This window comes from Tyto alba, unplaced genomic scaffold (assembly GCF_018691265.1).
Source record: "Tyto alba isolate M040663 unplaced genomic scaffold, T.alba_DEE_v4.0 Super-Scaffold_22, whole genome shotgun sequence".
Taxonomy (NCBI): Eukaryota; Metazoa; Chordata; class Aves; order Strigiformes; family Tytonidae; genus Tyto; species Tyto alba.
Genome location: NW_024881296.1, coordinates 40,805,035 through 40,829,505, shown reverse-complemented (window position 1 = coordinate 40,829,505; position 24,471 = coordinate 40,805,035). Strand labels below are relative to the sequence as shown.

Here is a 24,471-nt window from a genome sequence, read left to right as displayed (position 1 = left end):
AGCTCTGTGCCCAGGCTAGGAGCCAGCCTGCTCCCCACGTCCCAGCTCCGTCTCTGAGCTGGGATCTGGCCTGCTCCCCGTGTCCCTGGGCACAGGTGGTAAGGACGGCAAAGTACCGCTGAGAGCTCATCTGTTGGTGACAGCTTCTGAGAAGTTTGACTGCAGAATCAGATGGGTTACAGGCTGGGAAAGGCAGCAAACCTCCAGCTGAGGGGGAGAGGACGAGCTCCACAGCTCTGTGGGCTCTTCTGGGCTAAATGTCCACCCTGTGACAGGCTGCAGAGGGGAGCATCTGTGGCCCCCACTGGTCCCTTGCCGCCCTGCACCCCCCAGCAGCCCCGGCCTTCGCTTTGCAATTCCACCTTTCCGTCAGCTTTACTGCTGCCCAAAGGAAGACCTCAGCTGCGGGGTGGCCGGAGCGGCAGAGGCTGGTTTATAGGCAGGAGGGTCAGGCTCTGTTAGACAAGACTGTGCTCAGGGCTATGCGATGGGGCAACAAGGCTCGAGAAGGTGAAGGAGGGAGAAAAACGTTGGAACGGTGAAGAATATGGAGAAGTAAGACGAGCATGTTTAATAGGATTTTTGTTCCTTGAACCTCTTAGCAGATGTTAATGAGCATACGGAGCTGATGAGAGGGAGGATTAATGAATTCCAAAGGGGGGTGTTTAACTATGGGGATTAGGGAAAACAAAGCAAAGAACCTGCCATTTGGAGACAGATTTGTCTTTTGAGAAGAAGAGACAGAGTCTTTGTAAAACAGCAAATGCATGTCCTTGCTTACCATCCTGTGGATGTATTTAGTATGTAAGCCGTGTTCATCCCTGTCCAGCTGGGATTCAGCCCCTTCCACATCCTGTTTGTATTTTGGACTGATTGCTATGATTATCATCACCGTCTTCTGTTAGGGAGAAAAGCACTTTTATGAAATTGGGAAACGCAGCGTGTTTGGTAGAGGCAGATCGGAAATCTGCCAGTTTGTGTTTTAAGTGATCTTTATGTTCTTGGCAAACACGAGAGGATCTCATTCATTCTGGCAGGAAATACAGGAAAACTCGTACACTCGTTCTCCTCATTATTTCTCCAGATCTCATAATATAGAAAAACTAAATGTCAGGAGATATATTAGCAACTACCAGTTCACAGTTGGAATCCCTGTAATAAGAAGCTACTTTTTATCAGTGTAGAGTGTCTATGTACATACACAGAAAAGTTTTATCTTCAAATTCAGACCTAAATGTTTTCCAACAGCTTATGTAAAAGTGCATCTATTTAACCATCGATGGCTTTTTATACATAAAGCCACTGAAGGCTTTATGTTATCTGTGACAGTTGTCTACGGAATGTACTGCTAGGGCTCTCAGCAGCAGAAACAGCAACTTCTCTTGCTGATCTTAGCGGTGAAGTGTGCAGAGATGTGGCTGTGCAGAGGGGTGGGCTGTTGCAGGTGACCCGGGCAGGGTTAGGGGCACCAAGCAGCTCCGTCCCACCTTGCCGCAGTGGGCAGAAGGCAGTGCTCCTCGCCTTGCCAGGACAGCCCGGATCCTGCCTCTGACCTGTTTAAGCCCAGGCCCCCACCAAGCTCAGGTTTCCACAGGGGGGGCCATCCCTTGTACCTGGGAAACGTCTCTCCTCCTTAACCGTGGGCCGGTGAAGAGGCTCCGCTAACGAAAGCCTCCTACTTGCGCTTCCCCAGGGCCTGTCTTTCATCCCTGCCACCTCAGGCTGTGTGAGGCTTCCAAGTCTGCGGCTCATAGGCAGCCTGGCACCTAATTAACTCTGTCCTCCTGTGCAATATCAAGGGAATTTGCCCCACCACAGGGTCAAATATGGTAAGGAGCCATTATCCCTTGTACTGACTTAACATACTCCAGAATGACTTTTGCTTGTGCCTGACATGCATGTAAGCACTTACAGATGTTGCGGGTTTGCAGAGACATGCCTGGTTGCACACACCCCCCTGCTTGGGTCCGAGCAGTCCCTTCTTCCTCACACGTGCAAGAGTTTTGGTTAGAACCTGCCTCTACAGTCAATGGAGGAAAACAAACATTTCTGGGGCAAGCAGTCATAGAAGGGTCCTCATGTGGAGGCAGGGGATTGCTCTCTGCACATACTGGTCTCTCCTACTGACTGTGCAGGAGTCCCAGAGGAGATCTGCCAGTCTATTTTAAGCGATAATGATGTTCTTGACAAAAGCAAATTCACCCTGGCTTCCAGTTCCAAGTACCTCCATTACACATGGTGAGCCCAAGCATCATTTGTGCTGGTGAAAGCCCCAAAAGGCATGACTGCATTGCTGCAGCAGAGGCCCCAAGCTGGCTCTGCATGCAGCAGAACCACGCCTGCACGGTAGTGAGCTTGATCTAAGGTGTCCTGCTGGACACCTCTGGGAAACCTCTGTAGTGCTGTCTCAGACGGCTGAGATTCCTTGCTGGGGTAGAAGAGAGCCCACCACTTTGTCATCCTGCTCCCGAGCCAAGGAGATCTGCCCAGAGTGAGTCAGAGGCCTGGTGGCTGCCCAGCAAGGCATGAATCAAAGGAAGCCGCCCCGTGAGGGCAGATGTCAGGCGACAGAATCTCCAGTTTGTGTCCGGCTGTGCTGGCGTAATGGCTTGATCCTAAAGGAGATGTACACTCACTGCTCAGCTGAACTTCAGAGGAAGTTGTTGCTGTGGGGAACTGCACTGGCAGGACCATATACCTCTATTTTACTGCGTAGGTAGATACGATAGGTAGTGATGAGAACAAATCTATCCTTCAACTAACAGAATAGCAATTTCCAGTTTACATATAGGATGGTTTATCCAGAAGAACCCCTCAGTGTTTTAGATAGCAACCTGAAACCTACAAGTGAGAAGCAGGATGAACGTTAGCAACTGCCATGCAGCCTGGGCTGAAATACAGGTATCAGTTTAACCAAGCATCGCTAAACCCCACTATTTAAAAATGAGATGGAGGAACAATTGCCCAATGGCAGCTTCGGGCTGAATTTAACAGCCAGCATTGGAATTTGGCAGGAAAGCCGGGACTAGAATTTTGTTTCTTAAAGAGCGACCTTCGGGACCGTAAGATACAGAAGAAAGTGAGGTTTGCCTATGCTCTCTCTGCAAGACCTCTGCCGTTTCTGTAGGGGCAGGGAAGACAACAGTAGGGTCTTGCATTTTGATTCTGTTCCTGTTGCTATTAGAATAAGTCAGTCGTTTCATTCAGGTCACCTCTGCCACGAACAAGGTTAAATTGCCTTTTACATACATCACCTAGGTAGCGCTCCATCCACTTAATGATGTCAATACCTCGTACTGTGTCCTCAAATATATCAATCTGCAAGAGAATGGAAATCTGTGGTGAGCAACACCATTCTCAGCACAAATCCAAAACATAGCCCCATACTAGCTACTGTGAAGAAAATTAACTGTATCCCAGCAAAAACCAACACAAAGGGTATATACCGAGGATCAAGTTTTAGCTTCAGATTGAACTAAATTTTCAGGGTGTGTGGCAGGAAGTCAGCCAGGTCATTGATAATACTGGCTGCAGTAACCCAGATTTCAGCGACAGCAGGGAGGTGGAGGGCTTCACAGGACTGAACATGGCCGAGACTGCTCACTGCCCTGCAGGCTCAGTAAGCCCAGAAACTGGCACTCAGTGACTGTGACCAATGGAACAGGTATTAACTTCGCCAAGCTTCTGATAAAAGAGTCATGTGCTTCTCTCAAGTCTTTCTTTTTCCCTTTTTGAAAGTAGAGAACATATCCGTTCCCCTGCTTTGGGGCCAGTTAGCTGTATTTATTATTCTGCAGCAGGCTCCAGGAACCGCCTGTCCAGCAAAGGTGCTATTAATGAGCCTTCTAGTCCATACCTCTACCGTGCCCAAAGCGTTCTTAGGAATTGGTCATAGTGCAGAACTGCAGGAGAGAAGTATAATTGCAGACTCTGGAAAAAAACTTTGATTCATGAAAATAAATAAGAGTGTGCAAAGCCCCCCACTGAGTCTCATTCAGTTTAATGATAGCCACTTGCTTAAATGCTTTCCTGAATTGAAGCCAAAGAGTGAAGGTTGAGGGGTCAGATAGCATATGCACTTGAAATAAGAAAATATCAATCAAGATTTTGATGAACACCAAATCCTAGAGCCTCTGTGGATGGTTCCCTTAGAGAGGGCTGTTATGATGAAGCAAACTCACAAGAAGTTAAATGAAAATCTGGATTAGAGAGTAGGACACAGACCTTTTCAGGCCAGTGATTTTAGAATCCCTTTTGAAAGTATAACAAAGCAAATGAAACCATGAGATGGGCTTTCATTAAGCTGTGTGAAATACACTGATTTTAGATCATTTTTTAGCAGACAGGTTCTTCGCATCTGAAGAACCAACGATGTAATAGCATCACAGAAAAAAAAGCTGGGATGGGATGAACATGAAAATTGACCTTTTTTAATATTGATATTATGGATCAAGTATGAGACAATGTTAATGGAATAGTTCACAAAACCTCATCCTAATGCGCGTCTGGTATCTGGTGTCACAAAATGAAATTTTTCCGGGGTCATTATTAAAACACATTTCAAAGCATAAAACTCAGTTAAAATATGGGCAAACCAAAGGGCAAATCATTGAAGTTGCACCTTTTAGAGCCAAGGCTCGTTCATTCTTTCTGTATCTTCTTTAACGTACAAAATGTGACGACAAACAGAAAAACATTTAAATGGACAGCGTATCACCTCTGCTTTTCTAAAAAAAAGTCAGTTTTCTGCCCTGGTTGAAAGTCATTTTCTCCAGAAGAAATACTTACAGCAGTTTGAAATCCATTTACAAGCAGGAAGTTCACAAATTTCATAACCTCCACCGCTGTGTCCACCGAGTAGGTTATGAAGACCTTGCCTGGGAGAGAGAGCCCGTGTGAACGTGCGACACGGCACAACGCGCCCTTCGGCGGGCGAGACTTTCACGGCCCCCTCCTCCACCCTGCCGTGGGCTCTGCCCGCCTGTGTCTCGCTGGGTTATTTACCAGGCCCTGGGGAGGCCGCGGAGGGCACCGTCCCTCTGCTGCTCACCCTGCGCGGCCGCGGAGCCGCGGCTCCCACCGCCCTTTGCCGGGCGTCAGGCCCGGCTCCCACCGCGTGCCCGGCGGGTTCCCCCCGCGTGCCCGGCTCCCCCCGCGTGCCCGGGCTCCCACCGTGTGCCTGGGCTCCCCCCACGTGCCCGGCGGGTTCCCCCCGCGTGCCTGGCTCCCCCCACGTGCCCGGCTCCCACCGCGTGCCCGGGCTCCCCCCACGTGCCCGGCTCCCACCGCGTGCCCGGGCTCCCCCCACATGCCCGGGCTCCCCCCACATGCCCAGGCTCCCCCCGCGTGCCCGGGCTCCCCCCGCGTGCCTGGCTCCCCCCACGTGCCCGGCGGGTTCCCCCTGCGTGCCTGGGCTCCCCCCACGTGCCCGGGCTCCCCCCACGTGCCCGGTGGGTTGCCACCACGTGCCCAGTGGGTTCCCACCGCGTGCCCGGGCTCCCCCCGTGTGCCCGGGCACACAGCGGTAGGGCGCTGCGCAGGCGGGAGGGATGGCTGATGACAGCAAGGTCTTCAGCTGTCCCTGCCGCCGAGGAAGGAGTTTTCCTACTAACTGAGGAATCGTGGGTTTGCAGGTCAGAGTAAACCAGCTGGCTAATCTAGTCCAGCTGCGCGTGTATCGCAAATGGCACGGTTTTATTGAGGGATTCCTGTACCCAGGGCACACTAACTGATAAAGCAGGGACTACCCAGGCGTGGTACCCTGTGTCCTAACTCCCTCCTACAGGCCAGAGAGATGCAGCTCTGGATTTGAAGGGTGCTGCGCAAAATGAAGGATAAAGGAAAAATCAGAACCTCGGGAGAGATGCAGAGACGTTTTGGCTCTCAGCAACGGTATATACCGGCGAGCCAGCACGGCATGAAGAAGGGAGCAGTTTTCGGAAGCCTGACTGTCCCGTAAGAGCTGGAGGGTGAAAGCAGTTGAGGGGCTGGTGGCAGGGGAAGCCCCTCAGCCAGCGCCTGTGCTGCCCTCAGCCCTCCCAAAGCCCTCCCCGGTCACCCGGTCAGGGAGAAACTGGGGTCGAGACTTGATGTAGTTGTCTGGTTTGGGACAGGCAGAAACGCTTTATCCCCGGGGCTTTGTTTGTTATTAGTCTGTTACTGTAAGCTTCGGTGCCTCCTGCCTCAAAGGGACATCCTGTTTAGCAAGAAGTCATGAGAGCAATCAAAACGGTATCTATTTTTTGCAAACAAAACAACAAGCAATCAATGACAATTATGTTTTCAGGGTTCAAGGGGATAATTCCGTCCCACCAAACACAAATGCTCACACCCTACAGATGTGATGCCACTCGGTGTTTTCTTTTTTTGTTGTCTTTGTGTCTTAATGTTGGTCCCCCTGCCCTCTCCCCCCCGGAGCTTTCCCACCTAAAGCTGTCAGGCTGCGCTGTAAAATCTTGCACAGAACAAATTTGCTAACCACTTACGCAACTCCTCCGGCAGATTGCTGGTTCTCAGAGTTCCCTTGGCTGCAGGGTTACTGAGAGGTCTTGGGACAGCAGCTGGAGATGGAAAATTGTCAGGACAACGGCATGCTTCATCCGGGCCACATGCCTTGGGGGGCAGCTGACCATTAGGTAGTTGGTTGTATAATTGGTTTCTACAAAGAAAAGCAAGTGAAGATTCAAACGATGTTTCTTTTCAGGCAAAATTCAGATTTTTTTTTTTTTTTTTTTTCTTTTAGTAACACACGAAGAACTTTATCTGCATATTAGCTATGAAAAGTTCTTGTAGAAATGCTTAGCTTGGCATTCCTACTTAGTTATTTCAGCATCTTTTGATCGGATACCTTGGGGACAGTCTACCACAAGAAGCAGTTGACTGCAGAAGCAACATTAGCCACAGGAAGTAAATGCACCTCATAGCTGAAAACTGTTCAGGTTGTAATTAGCAGAAGCAAAGGCCGTTTCTGAGTGAGAATACTGCTGTGCCGTGGATGTTGCTGGGTACATCTAGCAGCAGGGTGGCACCTGGGTAACCTCTTCCCGTTATCTGAAGGGTGCTTCATGGCACCTGGATGCTCTCGGGATGTCCTGTGCAGCACAGGAGGCACAGTGCAAGGTGGGGACTGGGGAAAACGGGAATATAAGGGCACTCCACCTCCAGCTCTGGCACAGCTTGAAGGCTCCCCAGTTTTGGACAAAACTCTAAGTTTTACTAGAGGGAACAAAGTTAATTTCTTGACCAGCAGCAGCAGACCTGACAAGGGTTTCTCATGTCAGGGATCTGTGCTCCAGACCTGCAAAAAACCTTGACTAGTGTCCTCTCCATTGTAACAAAGAGAGAGAAAGGGATGATTTTAGAAAGCTGAGCAGTTCTTGTCGTACTACGCTTTGGCCTCACAGTTGAAGTCAATAGGAAGGTGAATCTACAGAGATTTTAATGTGAGGTGTGCTTTGAATCTGCTGGGTTGAATCTGTTGGATGAGTGTTAGGTTTCTCTGAGAGCTTTTCCCCACAGAGCAGTGATGTTTAGTCAATCAAGCCCACTCTCTTTTTTTTTTTTTTTTTCCTTTGCCTTCCTTAAATGAATGATGACAGGCTGGTCACAGCATGTTTTCTGTTGTCACATTAAGATTTGGTTTATTCATTTCGGTACAGATGTTTTCTGTTACAAAATACTCTATAGGCAAATATTACCAACATATAACTGCCGTTCCTGGAATCAGCATGCAAACACCAGCCTCTCAGCCGCAGGACAGACCCTGCATATTCTGGATTTCTTTTAGCAGAAGAAAGTACCAAGAAAAATAACACATACCTCATCAACAGCCACAAAAAACTACCCTGTAGCTAATTTACAGATCTTCCCAAAACTTCACCTTAGCTAGCAAATGTGCCAAAAATGAGGAGTCCCTTTTTAAATTTTACTACTGCAGAGGACACCCACTGTTCGTCAGTATTTTTACATTTTCATACACACTCTTCAGTGCTAAAGGCACTGCTTTACCTTGCTGCCACTTTTCTGTCATAGCACCTAACTTTTCACAGGCCAGAGCAGCGTGGTATTTCAGTTTTCCACCCTCTTTTGTTCCTCCTGGTCTCCCAGTTTTCTGCCAAGACCATGTCACGTAAGTGGACGTTTTCAAACACGGCTGCCTGTAAGTTTAGCACCTCTAAATGGATTGTGGCACTTAAAACCGGTCTGATTTTAGATGTCCTCAATACCCAAAGCTTCATTTTGTCTTCAGGTAGCTGAGTCCGGAGAAAACCCTGCATGGATAGTATTTCCCATCTGTTAATGACATACTTATAAGGAGGGAGATATAAGGCTCAGTAGTATTTGAGAAGCAGTCAAAAAACCCTGAATGAAAAGTGCTAGACATGTGGTGCTTTATTACTATATGAAAAATAATAGAAAAGGCTGCAAACTGCAATGTAGAGATGTGTCAGCGACGGACAAGATTTTTCTCCCTTTTTCTCTCCGCTACAGAAGAGATAAGAAGGAAATCACTGGAAGGCAATGATTGAGGCGTCCCGGGCTGGTACAGCTTAAAGCTGAAGCCCGCGGTGAGCCGCCGAATTGACCTTTGCTCTTGAGCAGGAGAGCTCTAAGGTTTCAACAGAGAGATTTTTCAACCCTTCATCCCTTTAACCTTCAAGCATTTATCTTCCTTAATGCGTGCATTTCAGGGGGTGCTGTAACAACATATCAGGTATCCGGCTTTGAAGTTCCCTAGGGTAAGGTCAGGCCCCCGCTGAGTGCAAAATAGCAAATAAAGAAATCTACCCAGCGACTTGCTTGTACCCTTGCAGCCCGGGCACACTAACATCACAGGGCTTCAGAATTACTGGTGGAAAGCCCACAAAATCAGACCAGAGGAGCTTTCACCCCCACAACCCACCCCCCCCGAGACACACTTACGGGAAGCGAGGAGGAGCAGGGGAGGAGCACGTCCTCGGGGGTGGTCGGTCCCCGGTGCCCTTGGGAGCACGAAGGTTTGAGTAGTTTGGGATGACTTGCTGGGCTGGGCGGATAATTCTCATGCAAGGTCCAGGAACAGGAGGAAGCGGTTGCGATGTATGTGCAAAATGTTGGTAAGGAGCTCTGCCATCTGGGAGGGTGAGAAAATAAAGGCAGCAACTATCATTTCAGCCAATACACCTTTGCCTCGGTTTCTGTTTATTCCTTTCCAGGCAGGTCTTCCTTTGCGTCTGGGGAAACTGAGCAGTTTGACGGCATTTGCAGGTATCTCGGTCTGAAAGAAGCCGGATTAAGTAACATTTTGCAGTCTGAAGTCTCCTATTTCCCATTCATATGCAGCATGGTTCTGATCCCCGCCCTGGGTTGGGCTATTGGGACAACTGACAGTAAAACATCCAGGGCTGCTTTGTCCCTACATTTACCGTGCCTCAGTAATTTTTTTTTTTTTTTTTTTTTTAAATTTCTTTTTGGCAATAGCTTGTGCAAATGAATCATCCCAATGTTCTCATGAAAGCAGATGCGAAATCCCGGAACAAATCAGTTTACAACACTAAGGCTAACCAGATTGTGATTATTCTAAATGAAAAGAGAAAAAAGAATCTTTTGATTTGATATTTCACCCTGTATGAATTTTCTGCCTAAGTGACCTTGTAAGGCCTTGCTGCTGCTCCTGTTGCCATCCAGGAGGCTGCAGGGGAAACCCAAAGTGACAATTTTGCTCAAATAATTCTGACAAACCTTACTGTTGTTGGCCGTGCACATGTAATGCTTAATGTTTAATAACTAACGTGCAGTGGAACTGTTGGCATAAACTGAAAGAGAAAGCAATGTAAGTTCTTTGTTTCCCAAATGGGGAAAACTTTTTTTTTTTTTTTTTTTTTTTTCAGCCTTTCTGCTTGCAGTTTTCATTAGGCAGCAGCTCTGCGCACTTTCAAGCTGCTGTGTGCAGATCAAAGTCCAGCCTGGCAGGGCTTATTAGCGCTGCATGATTACGGTGTTATGAGCTAGCTCTGAAAGCTGCAGTACTCAAACACTCTTTTTTTCCGCCCCCTAGACTGTTTTTAAAAATCTTTTTAGCTATTTTGGGGTCATGCTTTCCTTTTCCTAGCAGCCATGAGGACTAAAATTATTTTTAAAAAGGGAGAAAAAAAAAAAAAAAGAAAGAAAACAAAGCTTTGATGAAACAGTCCAATTCCAGGAGCCAATACTTAAAAAAAACCCAACTAAGCCACAACTGCAGAGATTCCTGATGAAATTGTGAGTCGGCAACATTGTACTTATTGAGATTGTTTAAGGAGATTTTCCTGCTCCCCCTCTTAACTATTTGCAAGGGGACAGGTTGAAAGAGGCTGAGAGAACAAAATTGAAAGTAAATATGGTCTTCCCATGGGTTCCTGGTGACCAGCTCTGGGGCAGGTGGCAGGGCTCGGGGACATTCAGTCTGGTTTGCAGGTTTTTAGGCCAACGTTTCACCGGCTTCCCCTGGATCTCTCTGACACTACAGTGTTTTAATGGTGCAACCACTGCACTTCAGAAGCACAGCATGGCCGAGCGTGCGTGCTCGCACACACCAACCGCTCTCATGTGTAAATATCTGAAATAATGGTCCCCGGTTTCTTTGACTTCGGAAGCAGTTTTGCTGCTGTATCTCAAATAACAGGTGTCCGGGGCCTGTTTAGAGCCTGCGGGCACAATCGCCGTTCCCCGGGACAGGCGTGTTGCAACACACAGGCTGCAGAGCTTCGCTGTGGGTTCCCGCTGCCCAGCAATTATCTGAAACGCAAGGAGCTGTCAGGAGGTGATTCACGCTGCACCGGGCACCTGAGATACGGGAGTACAGTTGCCAGCTTCTTGGACCAACCAAATCTGCTCCAGCCACCTGAGTTTATTTTACTCTTTTTGCCCTCTGGATATGGCTGAAGTGGTAGTGATTTTTCTAAAGAAAGCCTTTCAGAGTTCCTGCTTTAAAACAAAATGGCCTCATTCAGTAAGCGTCCTACTTCTCACGATGCCCGCGTGTGGAGAGGTAAATGGAGGTAAAGAGTCAGGGGTGTTGTGCAACCAGCTCTTTGTCTGCTTAAAGCTGAACTGAAAGGAGAAGGTATGAAAAGAAAACCAGCGGATGTTTTGCAAACGTTCAGCTGTAGACACTGATGAAAGTCCATCTGGAGCCCCTTCCCCTTTACAAAGTTCCAAGATCAGAGGTGAAAACTGAGGCTCTGATACCCTCTCTCTTTCCTATACCTAATTATAGCACATTGCTAGAATGACAAAACTCTTTAAGCAAATGTAATATAAATGCTGTGGAATCAACAGAAGGTTAAAAAAAAAAAAAGGTTTATCAGAACAGGCCTACAGCTTTTTATTACAAAGCCAGTCCAAAGCGGGTCAGGGTCTCATGAGTCTGGTGTAATATAAATTATATTAAAACAATGATATTGCTGTCGAATGTTCAAAGCTCACTTCATAACAGATAAAAATCTCAGAGACTGAAAAGGAATACTAATTAATAGCAGGCTGTAAGCTGTGTCGTAGTCTCCAAGAGCCAAAACACCCATATTGACGGAGTCACATCAGCGTTCAGCGATACAATCACCAGCAGCTGAAAGGGCTCCATTTTAAGTAATGAGCTTTCATTTTAGCTGACAACAGGAAAAAAAAATGAGGATGATGGATGTCACGCTCTTTTCACATAGAAATAAAACACATGGGTGAGTTTGGTCATAATGCTGGGAGATACTATTTGCAGAGATCAAGGGTAACCTCCCATTCTGATTCTGGCAGGAGATTCTCAACTTTGGGGTTCCAAGTGGGAGCAAGGGCATCTATGAAAACAACAGGAATTAAGTCAGTATAGGAGGCTGCTGAATGACTGATGCAAAGAGGAAGGAAATGACTAGAATATGAAATAACAGCAGGGAGGCTGTGTATGCTCAGCGTGACTGACAAAGGCTAGTTTCTAGGCAAAATCATTAGCCTTCATTTGATGAGTGACTGTGAGCTCTTTAACTTTTTCTCTGGCTCAGAGGTTGCGCCTCAGAGAGTCCAACTGCATAACCCGAAAATCTGGGAATATGAAATGGACTGCAGAGATTTTTGAAAAGGTTAATTAGTGCATGCTGTGCGTTGCCATTAAGTACAGCAGGAAAACACCAGCTTGGTGAGTGACGGCTGTGATACACCTGGACAACCTCCCGTGGGGCTAGTGGTGCTACTCACGTGGGCCCTGGGGGTGCTGCTGTGCCGGGCAGTGGTGCCCAAAGTAGCCATGGGTCTGGTGGGAGACGTTGGGACGGGGCACGTGTTGGCACATGGGGCACTGCTGATGCTCGGGCCCAAAGAACTCCCTGGAGATCAGCGGTCCTGGGAGGTCCTGGGGGTTCAGGACAGACACCAGTGGCAAGGGGGGCTCCAGGTGCCTGATGCCCATGACGTCTCGTGACTGGGAGTTGTGCCCCGTGTCCACCACCCCCAGCTCTGCTGGGGGTCTGTTTCCCGAGGGTTGCTGTGACCATGAGCTCCCTTGGCTGCTCTCCTCCAGCCAGTCCTCCGGAGCATCAGACAAGCTCTGCTCTGATTTACTGGAGTTGTGCCCAGTGTCAGGTGAAAGCTGGGCTCTGGGCTGCATGACTGCTTTGTCCACAGTTACAAGATGCATCTCGGAGGGAACTACTCCAGCTATTGCTTCACCGGGGGAACAGAAGTGCCCATCTCCATCAGGATCTGTATATTTTGACCACAAACTGCTGTCCGGCTCCACGGACGGAGCTGACTGATGATGTGCTGGTGCTCTGCAGAAGCATGATGGATCATCCGCGGGCTGAGGCGTTCGAGTGACACAAGGTCTCTGGGACTCCTCATTCTCCATATCCTCTCCAGAAGGCTGCAAAGCCTTTCCCAAGACATGTTCGGGAAGTGGGGACCATGGCATTGATTCATCCACTTCGACTGGTATGCTTCGACTCACAAAAGTGCCTGAAAATAATGAGAGAAGAAACACTGTAGATGGACAGCCGTACAGACAAATGCCTGTCATCAGTCATCACTCAATGACTGGAGTACTGAAGAGCAATATGTATTCTTTATACTCTTTGTATTTTTGTGTTTTTTTTTTTTTTTTTTTTTTTAAGACAGGCAGAAAACAGCAAAAAAGGTCTGGCTAAATTTTGGCAAGGTAAGAAAGTAGAGAGTTAGCTGGAATGTGGCTAACTCAGAGTTATAATTTGGACTAACCTGACCCAGAGGCCATTTCCAAGTTCTGCAGTCGCACTGGAAACGAGAGTCAGCTGCCTCACTGCAAGGCCAGGATTTTCCAGCAAACTGGAAAACAAGAGATAGAACTCTTCTGAACATGGTACAGTTTCACACAGGCAATAATCCTAAAATAACTCTATCTCAGAGACTGGAAAAGAAATACCAGTTAGGGTTCTGGAAATCACATTGTGCAAAACAGACGCTTTTATGGGATTTCTGGAACTTACTGTTCCTGCTGAGACTGGGGGGGGGGGGGGGGGGGGGGAGAAAGCATGAACTGTCCCTCAGAGGTAATTTCTGCACCTGACAAAAGAGCAGGCTGCTTGGGTCTTGAGGTTTGGCTCAGGCATATGCCAGGGACTGCAATCACTTGCAATTATTTTACTCTGGACCTTCTAATAATAGCTTCACACTGACGCTTTGGATCTAAACTTCACCACGCACCTAGCTGAGCAATTTCAACTCCAAAGCTTGTTTCCAAGTGTTGCTGCTTATTTTATCAAACCGCTTCACCCAGCCTATTATCACATGGCTGTTGTTATTTCAAATCATCAAAAATTAAAAGACAATTTAGAGATGTTAGTTACTCTTTGGATTCCCCCCCCAAACATCAAAATTATCACTTCCTTTTCAGGGTGCTGGCAATAAATTTGGTCCAGCCAAGTGATCCCTGATGATGGACGCCTCTGCTCCACCTTCACGCAGAATGACAGCAGCAGTAATAAGAGAATGTTGAGTGCAGCCATCTTCAGCCTCTTAGGTAGGGGTGCAGATCAGCTTGCTCCCAGTGAATTTTATCTGTTACTATGGAGCACAGAGAAACAAGCCTGGTGCTCATCATTTCCCCGGCCATTTTCCTTCTATCACATTGGGGAAGCTAAAATCCCGAGTAGGAGAGTTATCAAAGACAAATGGCCTAAGCACTCAAGCAACAGGAATGACAATGTTTGGCAACAGAATCTGGCTTGAAAGACTGGTAAAAAAAAAGCCAAAATCACAAGATGTTTGAGGAGCTATTAGCGATCCAAGGATTTCTCCCAACTTCAATCGCAGTAGCTTGAACGGAAAGGTCAGACGAGGAACATATTCAAATGACCACAGTATTAAAAACAGTTGAACAGGATCACAGAGAGTTATAAGGCAGTGTGCCAACCTTTACCCCGACACCCACAGCGATTCTGTAAAAGCAAATGAGGTAGCCCGTGCTACAGGGCAAGAGCGAGGCTTTACATTCATGCTGATCAGATCAAATAACATGTGTTTTCACCTGAAAGTACCTCTGGCATAGAAAATTCTGGGTGTAACATTTGCTGGAAAGTAGGATAAAAACTGTGCTCTGCTGCTGGGCTGCAATGTAAATATCCCTCCTCTGTGTAACTTAAAACCCATATACGCAGAAGATTTACCATAGATCGATGCACATCCTATGTTATACTAAGCACGTCCACAGGGAGAGGTGTCCTGGGATGATTACAGTGGGATAATTTCGCTGGTGAATTTTCCCATGTAGGCAAGCCCTCAGGGCAGCTCTCAGTTGCCCCAGGACGGGGCACGCGCGGCTGCTCTGACAGCTGCAGCCCCCTGCGTGAGCGCGCTGGCTCGGGTGCCAGGCCGGCCCCTTCCCACACAAGCACCCGGGCTTGAGCTCCGACAGTCGGCTCGCCACCATCGCACGCCTCTCCCTGTGGTTCTTCCATCCCCTTTCCTCTACCCCCACGCCACGAACGCCGGCCGTGCTGGCTGAGCCACGGCTCGCCCACAGCCGGAACCGATGTGACGGGAAAGGGAGAAGCTGGAGCTCCCACAACCAGCACAGGGCGGTGACAGGGACTTGTGCTGTGCTGTCCTCTGTGGCGGTGGGAAAGATGTCCTTTTCCGCGGACTTTTGCTCCGACGGCAGTTCAGACGACGGCTGCCCTGCGGTGGCAGCTCACCAGGACAGCGCAGCGCGAAGTCAGCTCTACACAAATCGGGGTGCGAAGCTGCCGAGTGGTCCCCTGCCAGACGTAGGGACGCGCCTGCGGAAGTCAGGCGTCAGACTCCCTGCAGGGCAGCTGCCTTTTGCTCATCTCAGCAGCTTTGTAAACCCGACCCTTGGATCATCTGGCCTCGAAGTGCCTGCTCAGACACGCTGTGGCTTGTGGCCACCTCTGTCCGTTTGCTCCTAAGCTGAATGACACACACCCGGGCAGCACAAATCATACTGCAAACTCTTCTTCCCCCTCGCCCCCGGGGTGAGCATCTCCAGTGAACTTCCTTGTGCAAAATTCACCCCGGTGTTCACAAAGCACGAGGTCAGCTGTGGGGGAACAGGGTGCAGCTCCTCCTCTTTAGCCACACGTTATCTGAGCGGCCCTCCCATTAGATATAATCTTTAGCAAACACCCAAACGCAGCTTTTCACAAACAAATTTTCAATGCCTGATACACTAAGACGCTGCTTTGATGGTCTCCGAAATAGATCAAAATGCTAGAAAACACTTCAAATTCAGATCCTCTATATTCAAGAGCCTCTAGTTTAGCACCGTGACAAGAACAGATTTCTGCAGAGAAACCAAGAACTCAGCCCAGAGTGAACTCAGTGAAGCAAATGGGAAGCTTTCTATTGACTTCAGTAGGTTTTGGACTGGGTGTCTGTTGGGATTTAAAGTTACGAAATTCCTTTGGAGACTACAACCTCCAAGGTTTCTGGTCTTTTTTTTAAGTTCCATTGCTAACATCTGGCTATCTGTGAAAAGGATCTTGCACAGAGTGTGTGAACCTAATAAAAGGCACAACATAGGCAGAAAAATTTCAGACTTGTTTTCTTCAAGTTTCTTATTTGATGTATTTACTCTGCCTTTTGGAGGAGGGATATTAAGACTTTATTAAACTGTATCGTAAATGATCAGCTACCAAACTCTTCAAATGGCTTATTTCAGAATAGTTTAAAAATGTCTTTCCTATTTAGACCACTGAAAGGATAAAGGGCTCTTTATCTCTCAAATCAACTTAATATTTAAATGACAGCCTTATTTCATTCCTGTGTAGCATGAGCTAAACATTATGAAAATGACTTCAAATACCTGAATAAAAACAATTCGGTCAGACAAAAGAGAGACCTGATTCCATCACTTGTCTTTTCACCTACAAAAGCTTCTAGTTTTTAAAAATATGATTTTGCTTAGACCCTGCTGCAGGATAGCTGAGCAGTGAAAGCTGAGCTTTGATACCCACGCACAGCCCCTCTTCCCGCAGGGCCGAGGTAGGAGGCACCGAGGGGCTGAGGCTTTGGTGTTAAAACAGACACATCATTAAAAAGAAGGAAAAGTGACTTCATCCTCCTCCTCCCTCAGTAGCTCTGGCTGGAGAGAGAAGCTGTTACAACAGCAGAGCTCTGTCTATAGAGATGGCCCTGAGGATAAATTAACCCCAGGACGTGCTGAACATTTTTTGAGCAATGCTGGCAATGGTGTGTGGATGGGAATTCCCGAGAGAAATCCCCATGCTGCTGGAAATGTTACAGATGATTCAGAAACATCCTCCTCCATAAAGCAGTGCTTCAGGATGTTGTTTCTGTTCTGCTGAAGATCCTCAGTTTTTGGAAAAAGACCCAATGCTGAGCCCATTATCCTGGTATTTTATGTTACCTCCTGCTGTAAAGTTTCATTAGGTTTCCTTTGACTTTTCTAGTTAGCTTATCCTGCAAGTGTAGTTATGCATAGGATAGAAAAATCACTCACTTAGGTGTCCCACGTTGAAGAATTAGGGTAAAGAAATGCTTCAACATATTGAAATACCCTCAGAAACCTGTAGCCTGATCCCTTTTCTGGCACGGAGACTGCTGGAGAGTGTAGATCGTGCCCGATCTCATTTCCAAAGACACTGCAGCTTCAAGTCAGATCATGATATTGCCAGAAAGCTTTGAGAATTTAATATTCCCCCTGCACCTATGACTATGCAGGAGATTACTGATAACCAGCTGGAGCCATTGCATATATTCCTGCTTGTAATAAAGTGAAGAGGCCCTTCCTAAAGGGACAAAGTAGCCCGGCCTGGACTGCTCTCAAAAATGTTGAGGGAACTCCTTAAACCATCTTCTCTCCTTCTCTTCCTTCTTCTGCTCATACACCCAGTTCTGAAACATGCATTAATTCAGCAAATGCCATTCCCGGGTGGGTGCTCAGTGACCCAAGCTCCTGGGAAGAAATCCCATCCCAGCTCCCTTGTGAGGCTTCCCAGGGCTGGGGAAGTTCTTCCACTGCTTCTGCCAAGGAGGCTGGAGGGAGGCTGCCCAGCCCTCCTGCTCGTGGCTGGCCACTGCTGGTGATGGCCACTCCTGGAATTCTGCAGGGACTGTATAAATGTAGGAGAAAATATTCTGCAGGTCAAGAGGGAAGGTCCTGAGCTCCCAAATCTGAAGCAAGGGCCAAATCCCCCTAAAAAATGTCCAACTAAGGCAAGGGGCTGGCCAGGAAGAGCGTTGGGCTCGGGGTCATCTGTGCAGTTTTCTTGCAGCTGATTGCAAAATCATAAAATCATCACAGAACGGTTTGCGTTGGAAGGGACCTTAAAGATCATCCGGTTCCAACCCCCCTGCCCCAGGCAGGGCCCCCTTCCCCCAGCCCAGGGGGCTCCCAGCCCCGTCCAACCTGGCCTTGAACCCTTCCAGGGAGGGGGCAGCCACAGCTGCTCTGGGCACCCGGGGCCAGCGCCTCACCATCCTCATCTTCCTTATAGCTTATCTAGATCTACACTCTTTCAGTTCAAAACTATTGTCCCTTGTCCTATAGACCTTGATAATAAGTCTTTCCCCATCTTATAAGACCCATATATATTGAAAGACCACAACAAAGTCTCCCTTCTCTTCTCCAGGCTGAACCCCCCCAACTCTTTCAGCCCGGCCCCCCAGGGGAGCTGCTCCAGCCCCCCCAGCATCTCCGTGGCCTCCTCTGGCCCCGCTCGAGCAGCTCCGGGTCCTTCTGCTGTTGGGGGCCCCCGAGCTGGCCCCAGCACTGCAGGGGGGTCTCCCCAGAGCGGAGCAGAGGGGGAGAACCCCCCCCCTGGCCCTGCTGCCCCCCCTGCTCTGGCTGCAGCCCAGGGCACGGGGGGGTTCTGGGCTGCCAGCGCATGGGGCTGCCTCACGGGCAGTTTTCTATACACCAGTCTGTCAAGTATTTCATCTGTTTCCCAGAACAAAGACTTGTCAGGATGAGCTGTCCCAAAACACAAACTAGCCATCTATCAGTTTTTGATTAGAAAACTTCTGACATGAAGAAACAGAACGGAGACTGCAAAGTGAGCAAAGCTGCGCTCCACGTCACTTCCGGAGAGGGGGAAAATGTCTTTGCTCTTTTGATCAAAGTTATATTTGTCTACATTATTAAAAAAGAAAATATTAGGTTGAAAAAGAAATTTCACCTTCATTGGTAAACAATATACAAGGGAAGGGTTGTTTTATTCACCAGTCATGGCATTTCTGAAATGGCATGCGTGTAGATTAAGGCAAAGCTGAGATCACAAGGGGCAAGGATGGACAGGAATTTCTTGATTTCCAAATAATTTCTGTGTACTTTGGCTGAATCCTTTAAGCTCCCTGGTGCTGCTGATATCCATCTGCAGGATGGGAGTAAGCAGATGTAGAATCTGTAAGCTGCCATGAGGATGCACACGTCGAGATTGCAACAAATGCTGTTGCCATGGGGTCAGATAAGTGTAAATGTGTAAGTACACTTGCGTTAAGTACAGCTTTCTCTACAGAAACACTAGACAAAATTCGCCTGAAAAAACCCCAGAGACAAATCCTTTTAGGAGGAGCAAGTGCAAATGTGGGAACTGTTTTGGGTCTCCAACCTAAATAAACACATCCAGGAAAATCCAAACTGCAGTTTCACACTTCATGAAGAATTTTGGCTGCTGTCATCATGGGCCCTCTCCCTTGGGCACCCTCCACAGTGAAGACTAAGGCAATGTGTCATGTACCTAGCCCAGATTTTAAGCCCCCTAGGGCAGGTATTGTTTACTTTTTCGACTTCTGGTAAAAGTAGAAAAAGAATATGAAAACAAAGTTCCTCTTCCTCACTGACTATATGGTTGCTCTTATGTATTTTCTGCAGCCGTGGCATGAAAGTCTACATGCACCAGGAGAACAGGAGAACAGACTTCCAACCCTCCCTGCATGGCAAACATCACGTTCCCTTTTGCAGCACCAATGTTGCTTCAGTGGGAAATCCGTGGTGCAAAGGCTATTGTAGACCTGATGTTTTCTGCATCTTTAGTGTAGACTTTGACACGCATGTAATAGGAATACGAGGCAATAAATAGCAAAAGATTAGAAGAGCAATACCTCCAAGCAGGACCCAGACAGGCACCTCACATATAGGCAGCATTCTCTGCCAGTTTTCTAATATTTGTGAAATATAAAAATGTCTGCAGTGATCTTAGGTATCTTTAAAAATATGTTTGTTTTCCAGAGATTACTTCCCATCCATTTCTGATGCTAATAAAACTCCCCTAGACACTGAATAACCCCCTAACTGGGATATCCCACAGCCCTGGGACATCTAAAATTCCTGGCACAAAACTGGGGCTACCTGAGTGGAGTTCGACGGGGGGGACCACCCCAAGAGACATAAATCTCCCCAGCCTGCTTTCCTCTAGATTCGTGCCTTATGTTGGAGTCTCCAGTTCCTAATAAGGGAGAACCTCCAGTATTTCACAGGGCTGACGCCTCCCTCGTCCCTAACGGCCCTCCCCACGAGGGCCGGGGGGTGCGTGGGTGGTGGGAGGGTGGGGGGAATCCCGGGGGGCCTGACGCACCTCCCTCAGCTGGTGTGAGAACCGCCTCTCTCGGTTGCTTTCATGAATCGTGCAGAAATGTATGCATGTGTCAGACGTGGACCCTCGGCCAAGCTTCAAAACCCGCTGCTGGGCGTGGAGGGCACTGACAGACACCAGCGCCGTAATTGCACGTGCCCTGTTTCCAGCCTTAGGGAGGCAAAAAAGAAAACCCGACCCCGTGAAAAGGACCAGGAGGAAGATACGGCATGCTTCAAGACATTGCCGGTGCTCAGCGAGGGAATCGCGAGCCTGGAGCCGACGCTACCCCTGCGGAACCCACATCCTGAACCGATCTCTTACGGTGTGAAGTGGGAACGGGTTTTAGATGGCTGATTTCATTCTAATGAACAAGAAATGCTACTGCCTCGCTCCCAGGGTTTCCATACCAACGCCACGGAGAACGGTGCAAGTGGGGACTACTGTGCTGTTCTCCTCATGATGTCCAGACACCCTCACTGGGTGTGCTGGCCTGAGGGAGAGGGAGAGGGAGAGGGAGATGGAGAGGGAGATGGAGAGGGAGAGGGAGAGGGAGAGGAAGAGGGAGAGGGAGAGGGAGAGGGAGAGGGAGAGGGAGAGGGAGAGGGAGAGGGAGAGGGAGAGGGAGAGGGAGAGGGAGAGGGAGAGGGAGAGGGAGAGGGAGAGGGAGAGGGAGAGGGAGAGGGAGAGGGAGACGGAGAGGGAGAGGGAGATGGAGAGGAAGAGGGAGAGGGAGAGGGAGAGGAGGGAGAGGGAGAGGGAGAGGGAGAGGGAGATGGAGAGGAAGAGGGAGAGGGAGAGGGAGAGGAGGGAGAGGGAGAGGGAGAGGGAGAGGGAGAGGGAGAGGAGGGAGAGGGAGACGGAGAGGGAGAGGGAGAGGGAGAAGGAGAGGGAGAGGGAGACGGAGAGGAAGAGGGAGAGGGAGAGGGAGAGGGAGAGAGAGAGGGAGAGGGAGAGGGAGACGGAGAGGAAGAGGGAGAGGGAGAGGGAGAGGGAGAGGAAGAGGGAGAGGGAGAGGGAGAGGGAGAGGGAGAGGGAGAGGGAGAGGGAGAGGGAGAGGGAGAGGGAGAGGGAGAGGGAGAGGGAGAGGGAGAGGAGGGAGAGGGAGACGGAGAGGGAGAGAGAGAGGGAGAGGGAGAGGGAGACGGAGAGGAAGAGGGAGAGGGAGAGGGAGAGGGAGAGGAAGAGGGAGAGGGAGAGGGAGAGGGAGAGGGAGAGGGAGAGGGAGAGGGAGAGGGAGAGGGAGAGGGAGAGGGAGAGGGAGAGGGAGAGGAGGGAGAGGGAGACGGAGAGGGAGAGAGAGAGGGAGAGGGAGAGGGAGAGGGAGAGGGAGAGGGAGAGGGAGAGGGAGAGGGAGAGGGAGAGGGAGAGGAGGGACAGGGAAAGGGAGAGGAGGGAGAGGGAGAGGGAGGAGGAGGCCATTGGCCAACAAACCACCTTGAACTTGCACAGTCGTGCAGGGCGGGAGCGGGATCAGGCCTGGCTGCCAGGCATTGCCAGGCAGCTACGTAAATAGGCAGGACAGCATTTCGACACCAGGCGTGTCTGTTCCCAGTGTTTACCCCAAACCCCTCCTGATTTAAAAAACAAAACAAAACAAAACAAAACAAAACACAAACCCAGCAAAACTGCAGTGAAATGGCTGAAACATGTTGTAACCATCTGTGAAACTCGGGCTATCATTACATGAGAGAGGGGGAGAAAGGGAGCGAGACAGCAATTTGAGGGAAAACAAACCCCCACCGAGAGCCAGAAGTGGGTCAACAGCTCATCACAAGCGGGGACGGAGAAAGGCAGCACCTCTAACACTACTTACCTTGCGGGTGAGGGAGGCTCACGCTGGGCTGGCCGAGGAGAGCGAGAGGGCTGGCGTGCCTCCTGTGCACCCCGGCGCTCTCTTGGCGTGCCTGGGTCTCCTTCCTTGGCCGGCCGGGTGGTTGGTTTGGTTTTTTTTTTTTTTTCCTCCTTTTACGACACCCTCCCTGCCTCTCCCAGGTAAGCAGCAGAACTGGCTCTGCAGCAGGAAGTGGAAGAGGCATGCACGGCACGGCGCTGCACAGCGCGCTGGTGGGAGAGCCTCCGTGGGGGAGTGACACTTTGAGGCTTAAAACTCGCTCGCAATGCCGGCGTGCGGCTCGCTCCCTCTCTTGTAGGAAGCCAGCCTGCCTCTGTGTGAGCCCTGCAGACAAATAACTGCAGGGGAAGCCCGGTGTGATTCCTAAACAACGTGCCCCGCCAGGAAACTCATCCTTTGCTTTTAGTCCTCGGTCACTTACGGTCAATGCCAAACGTTAAATCAACTGTGATTCAGGCTACTGAAGGCAGTCACATGATGGGTGTAAGAACTATATAAAAAAAAAAACAAAACCAAAAAAAGGATTTCTCATCTGTTTTTTTTTTTTTTTTTTTTTTTCTTTTAGGTTAGACTTCTAGACCCTTCCAAGTTTCTCTCTACACCCACAAGGAGCAGGAACTCGCTTTTCCTGCAAGCCGAAACCCTTAGGCATCCACACAGCTCCGGAAAGCCGCGTAGCGCCGATGGCACGGGGCGGTGGGGCTCGGGGCCCCGCTGAGCCCCACCAGCCGCTTCGTCGGCGCAGTGCCAGGCTCCCCAGCAGCTGCGCGTCCCAGCCCACGCCGCTTTCCTGACCCCCCAACTCAGCGCGACTCCCAGCCAAGAAGCTCTTCCTGGTCTTTAGCCTACGTTTTCTTACTTTAACCCTAGGAGGAGTCTGACTCGGCTGCAACTTGTGCACGGCCCCCCATCCTCCAGGAGTCCACGGGCTGCTGCCTTAACGCCCGGCGGGCCGGCCGGCGCTCACGGGGATGGCTAAACCGCCCCCGAGCTCCTCGCTCGGGCAGTGCCCCCGCTTCTCCTTCCCGGGGCACTGGGGGCGGAGGCGGGAGCGTTCCTCGCCCCCCCCTCCCAAAACGGGCCCTGGCCGGGTGCCCGCCGCCCCGCCAGTCCCTGTTTACGGTCGCGAGGTGAAGCCGTAACCCAGGCTCTTGTTTCCTCTTGCCAGGGGATGACTGCCCACGTTTCCGGAGGGAAAAGTCGAGCGGCTGGGAGCAGCGCGTGCCCCTGGGCAGAGCAGGAAATACGGCTGTAGGGGCGGCGGCAGAGCAGTGACGCCCCACAGCCTGAGCTTACCTTCCCCACGGAGAAGCCCCACATCAGCCTGGCCCTCCGGCTGGCGGTCCCGACCCCCTGCATCCCTCCCTCCTCCCTCCTCCGCCGAGGCACAGGCCAGCAGGACGCCAGGCCTGCCTTTTGGGGCACCCCGACGTCGCCCTTCGCCGCCCCTAGACTGCCGGGACAGGACCCAGACACGCCGGGCGGTCAGTGCCCGTGGCCCGAGTGGCTGCGTTACAGCCCCGGGGGGTTGGATTCAGCTCAAGGTTTAATCCCTCTGGTTTGGACCCCAGCGCGGCGGCTCCGCTGCACACTTGGTCTGCACCACGAACGCGCCGGCATTTTCAGCGGGGCTGCCACCTCACCCGGCTTTGGGGGCTGCCTCCCTTGCTGGTCTCCCACCCCGGAGCAGCCACGGGCTCGCTGCAGCCCGTGTGTCACGGTGGGGAAGGACGGCGGGGGGCCCGAGGCCACGCCGAGGCCAAAATCAGAGAATGTAGATGGGATCGGGGTGGGGAGAAAGAGGTGCTCTGAGAAGCGCCTGGCCTTGCCGGGGCTTACGTGAGGGATTTGGGCAGAGTTTGCAGTTCATCGACCAGCTCCCCCGGGGGTGAGGGCAGCTGCCATGGGCATGGGGACGCGGCAGGCAGTCTCCCAGGGGGATGTTGTGTCAGTACCCGCATTCGTGGGGTCTGTTTGTAAAGGGCTCGGCTGTGCAGCCATTAAACACACCTCCCTTCACGGAGCAGAGCAGACTGCCTTGCCGACAACAGTTATGGACACTCTTCTTCCATCCTCCATCAGTCACACGCCACAGACCAGGCTGCAACATCCAGCAAATAACGGTGGCCACTCGCCCCCCCTGCAGACACCTGCCAGCTGGGCCAAAGGAGGGCGGCTGTGGCTGTGACCCACCCGTCTGCCCCAGCAGAGCTTGGCCAGGGCCCCTGCCTGGTGGGGTGCCCGGGGGCCAGCACGCGTTTGAAGCATATGGGATGTGGCTGGACGGAGAAGTCGCAAAGCCTCAGGCTATTAGTTTTCACACAGAGTCACACACAAAATCACTGAAGGGCTGAGACTGGAAGGGAGCTCTGGAGGTCCCCTGGTCCAGCCTCCTGCTCAAGCAGGGCCGCCTAGGGACAGATGCCCAGGACCATGAACAGAGAGCTTTTGAATATCTCCAAGGATGGAGACTCCATAACCTCCCCGGGCGACCTGTGCCAGTTCCTGGTCACCCTCACAGTGAGAAGGTGTTTCTTGATGTTCAGAGGGAACCTCCTGTGTTTCAGTCTGTGCCCACTGCCTCTG

At 50.3% G+C, this 24,471-nt stretch overlaps 1 protein-coding gene across 3 annotated transcripts in view; it reads right to left on the bottom strand.

Moving 5' to 3' along the window:
• Positions 1-22,395, bottom strand: part of TRAF3IP2 (TRAF3 interacting protein 2) — a 28,143-nt gene extending 5,748 nt beyond the window's left edge. The window contains exons 1-8 of one of the 3 annotated variants that reach the window (XM_033002902.2): positions 21,847-22,395; positions 13,216-13,302; positions 12,202-12,957; positions 8,923-9,112; positions 6,486-6,658; positions 4,789-4,877; positions 3,250-3,318; positions 782-898 (exon numbers count right to left, since the gene is read on the bottom strand). In XM_033002902.2, coding sequence (XP_032858793.2) covers positions 782-898; positions 3,250-3,318; positions 4,789-4,877; positions 6,486-6,658; positions 8,923-9,112; positions 12,202-12,957; positions 13,216-13,231 — 1,410 coding nt within the window. In that variant the 5' untranslated portion in view covers positions 13,232-13,302; positions 21,847-22,395. The other 2 variants (XM_033002903.2, XM_009972386.3) reach the window with 2 other exon arrangements.
• Between the last annotated feature and the right edge of the window lie 2,076 nt (positions 22,396-24,471).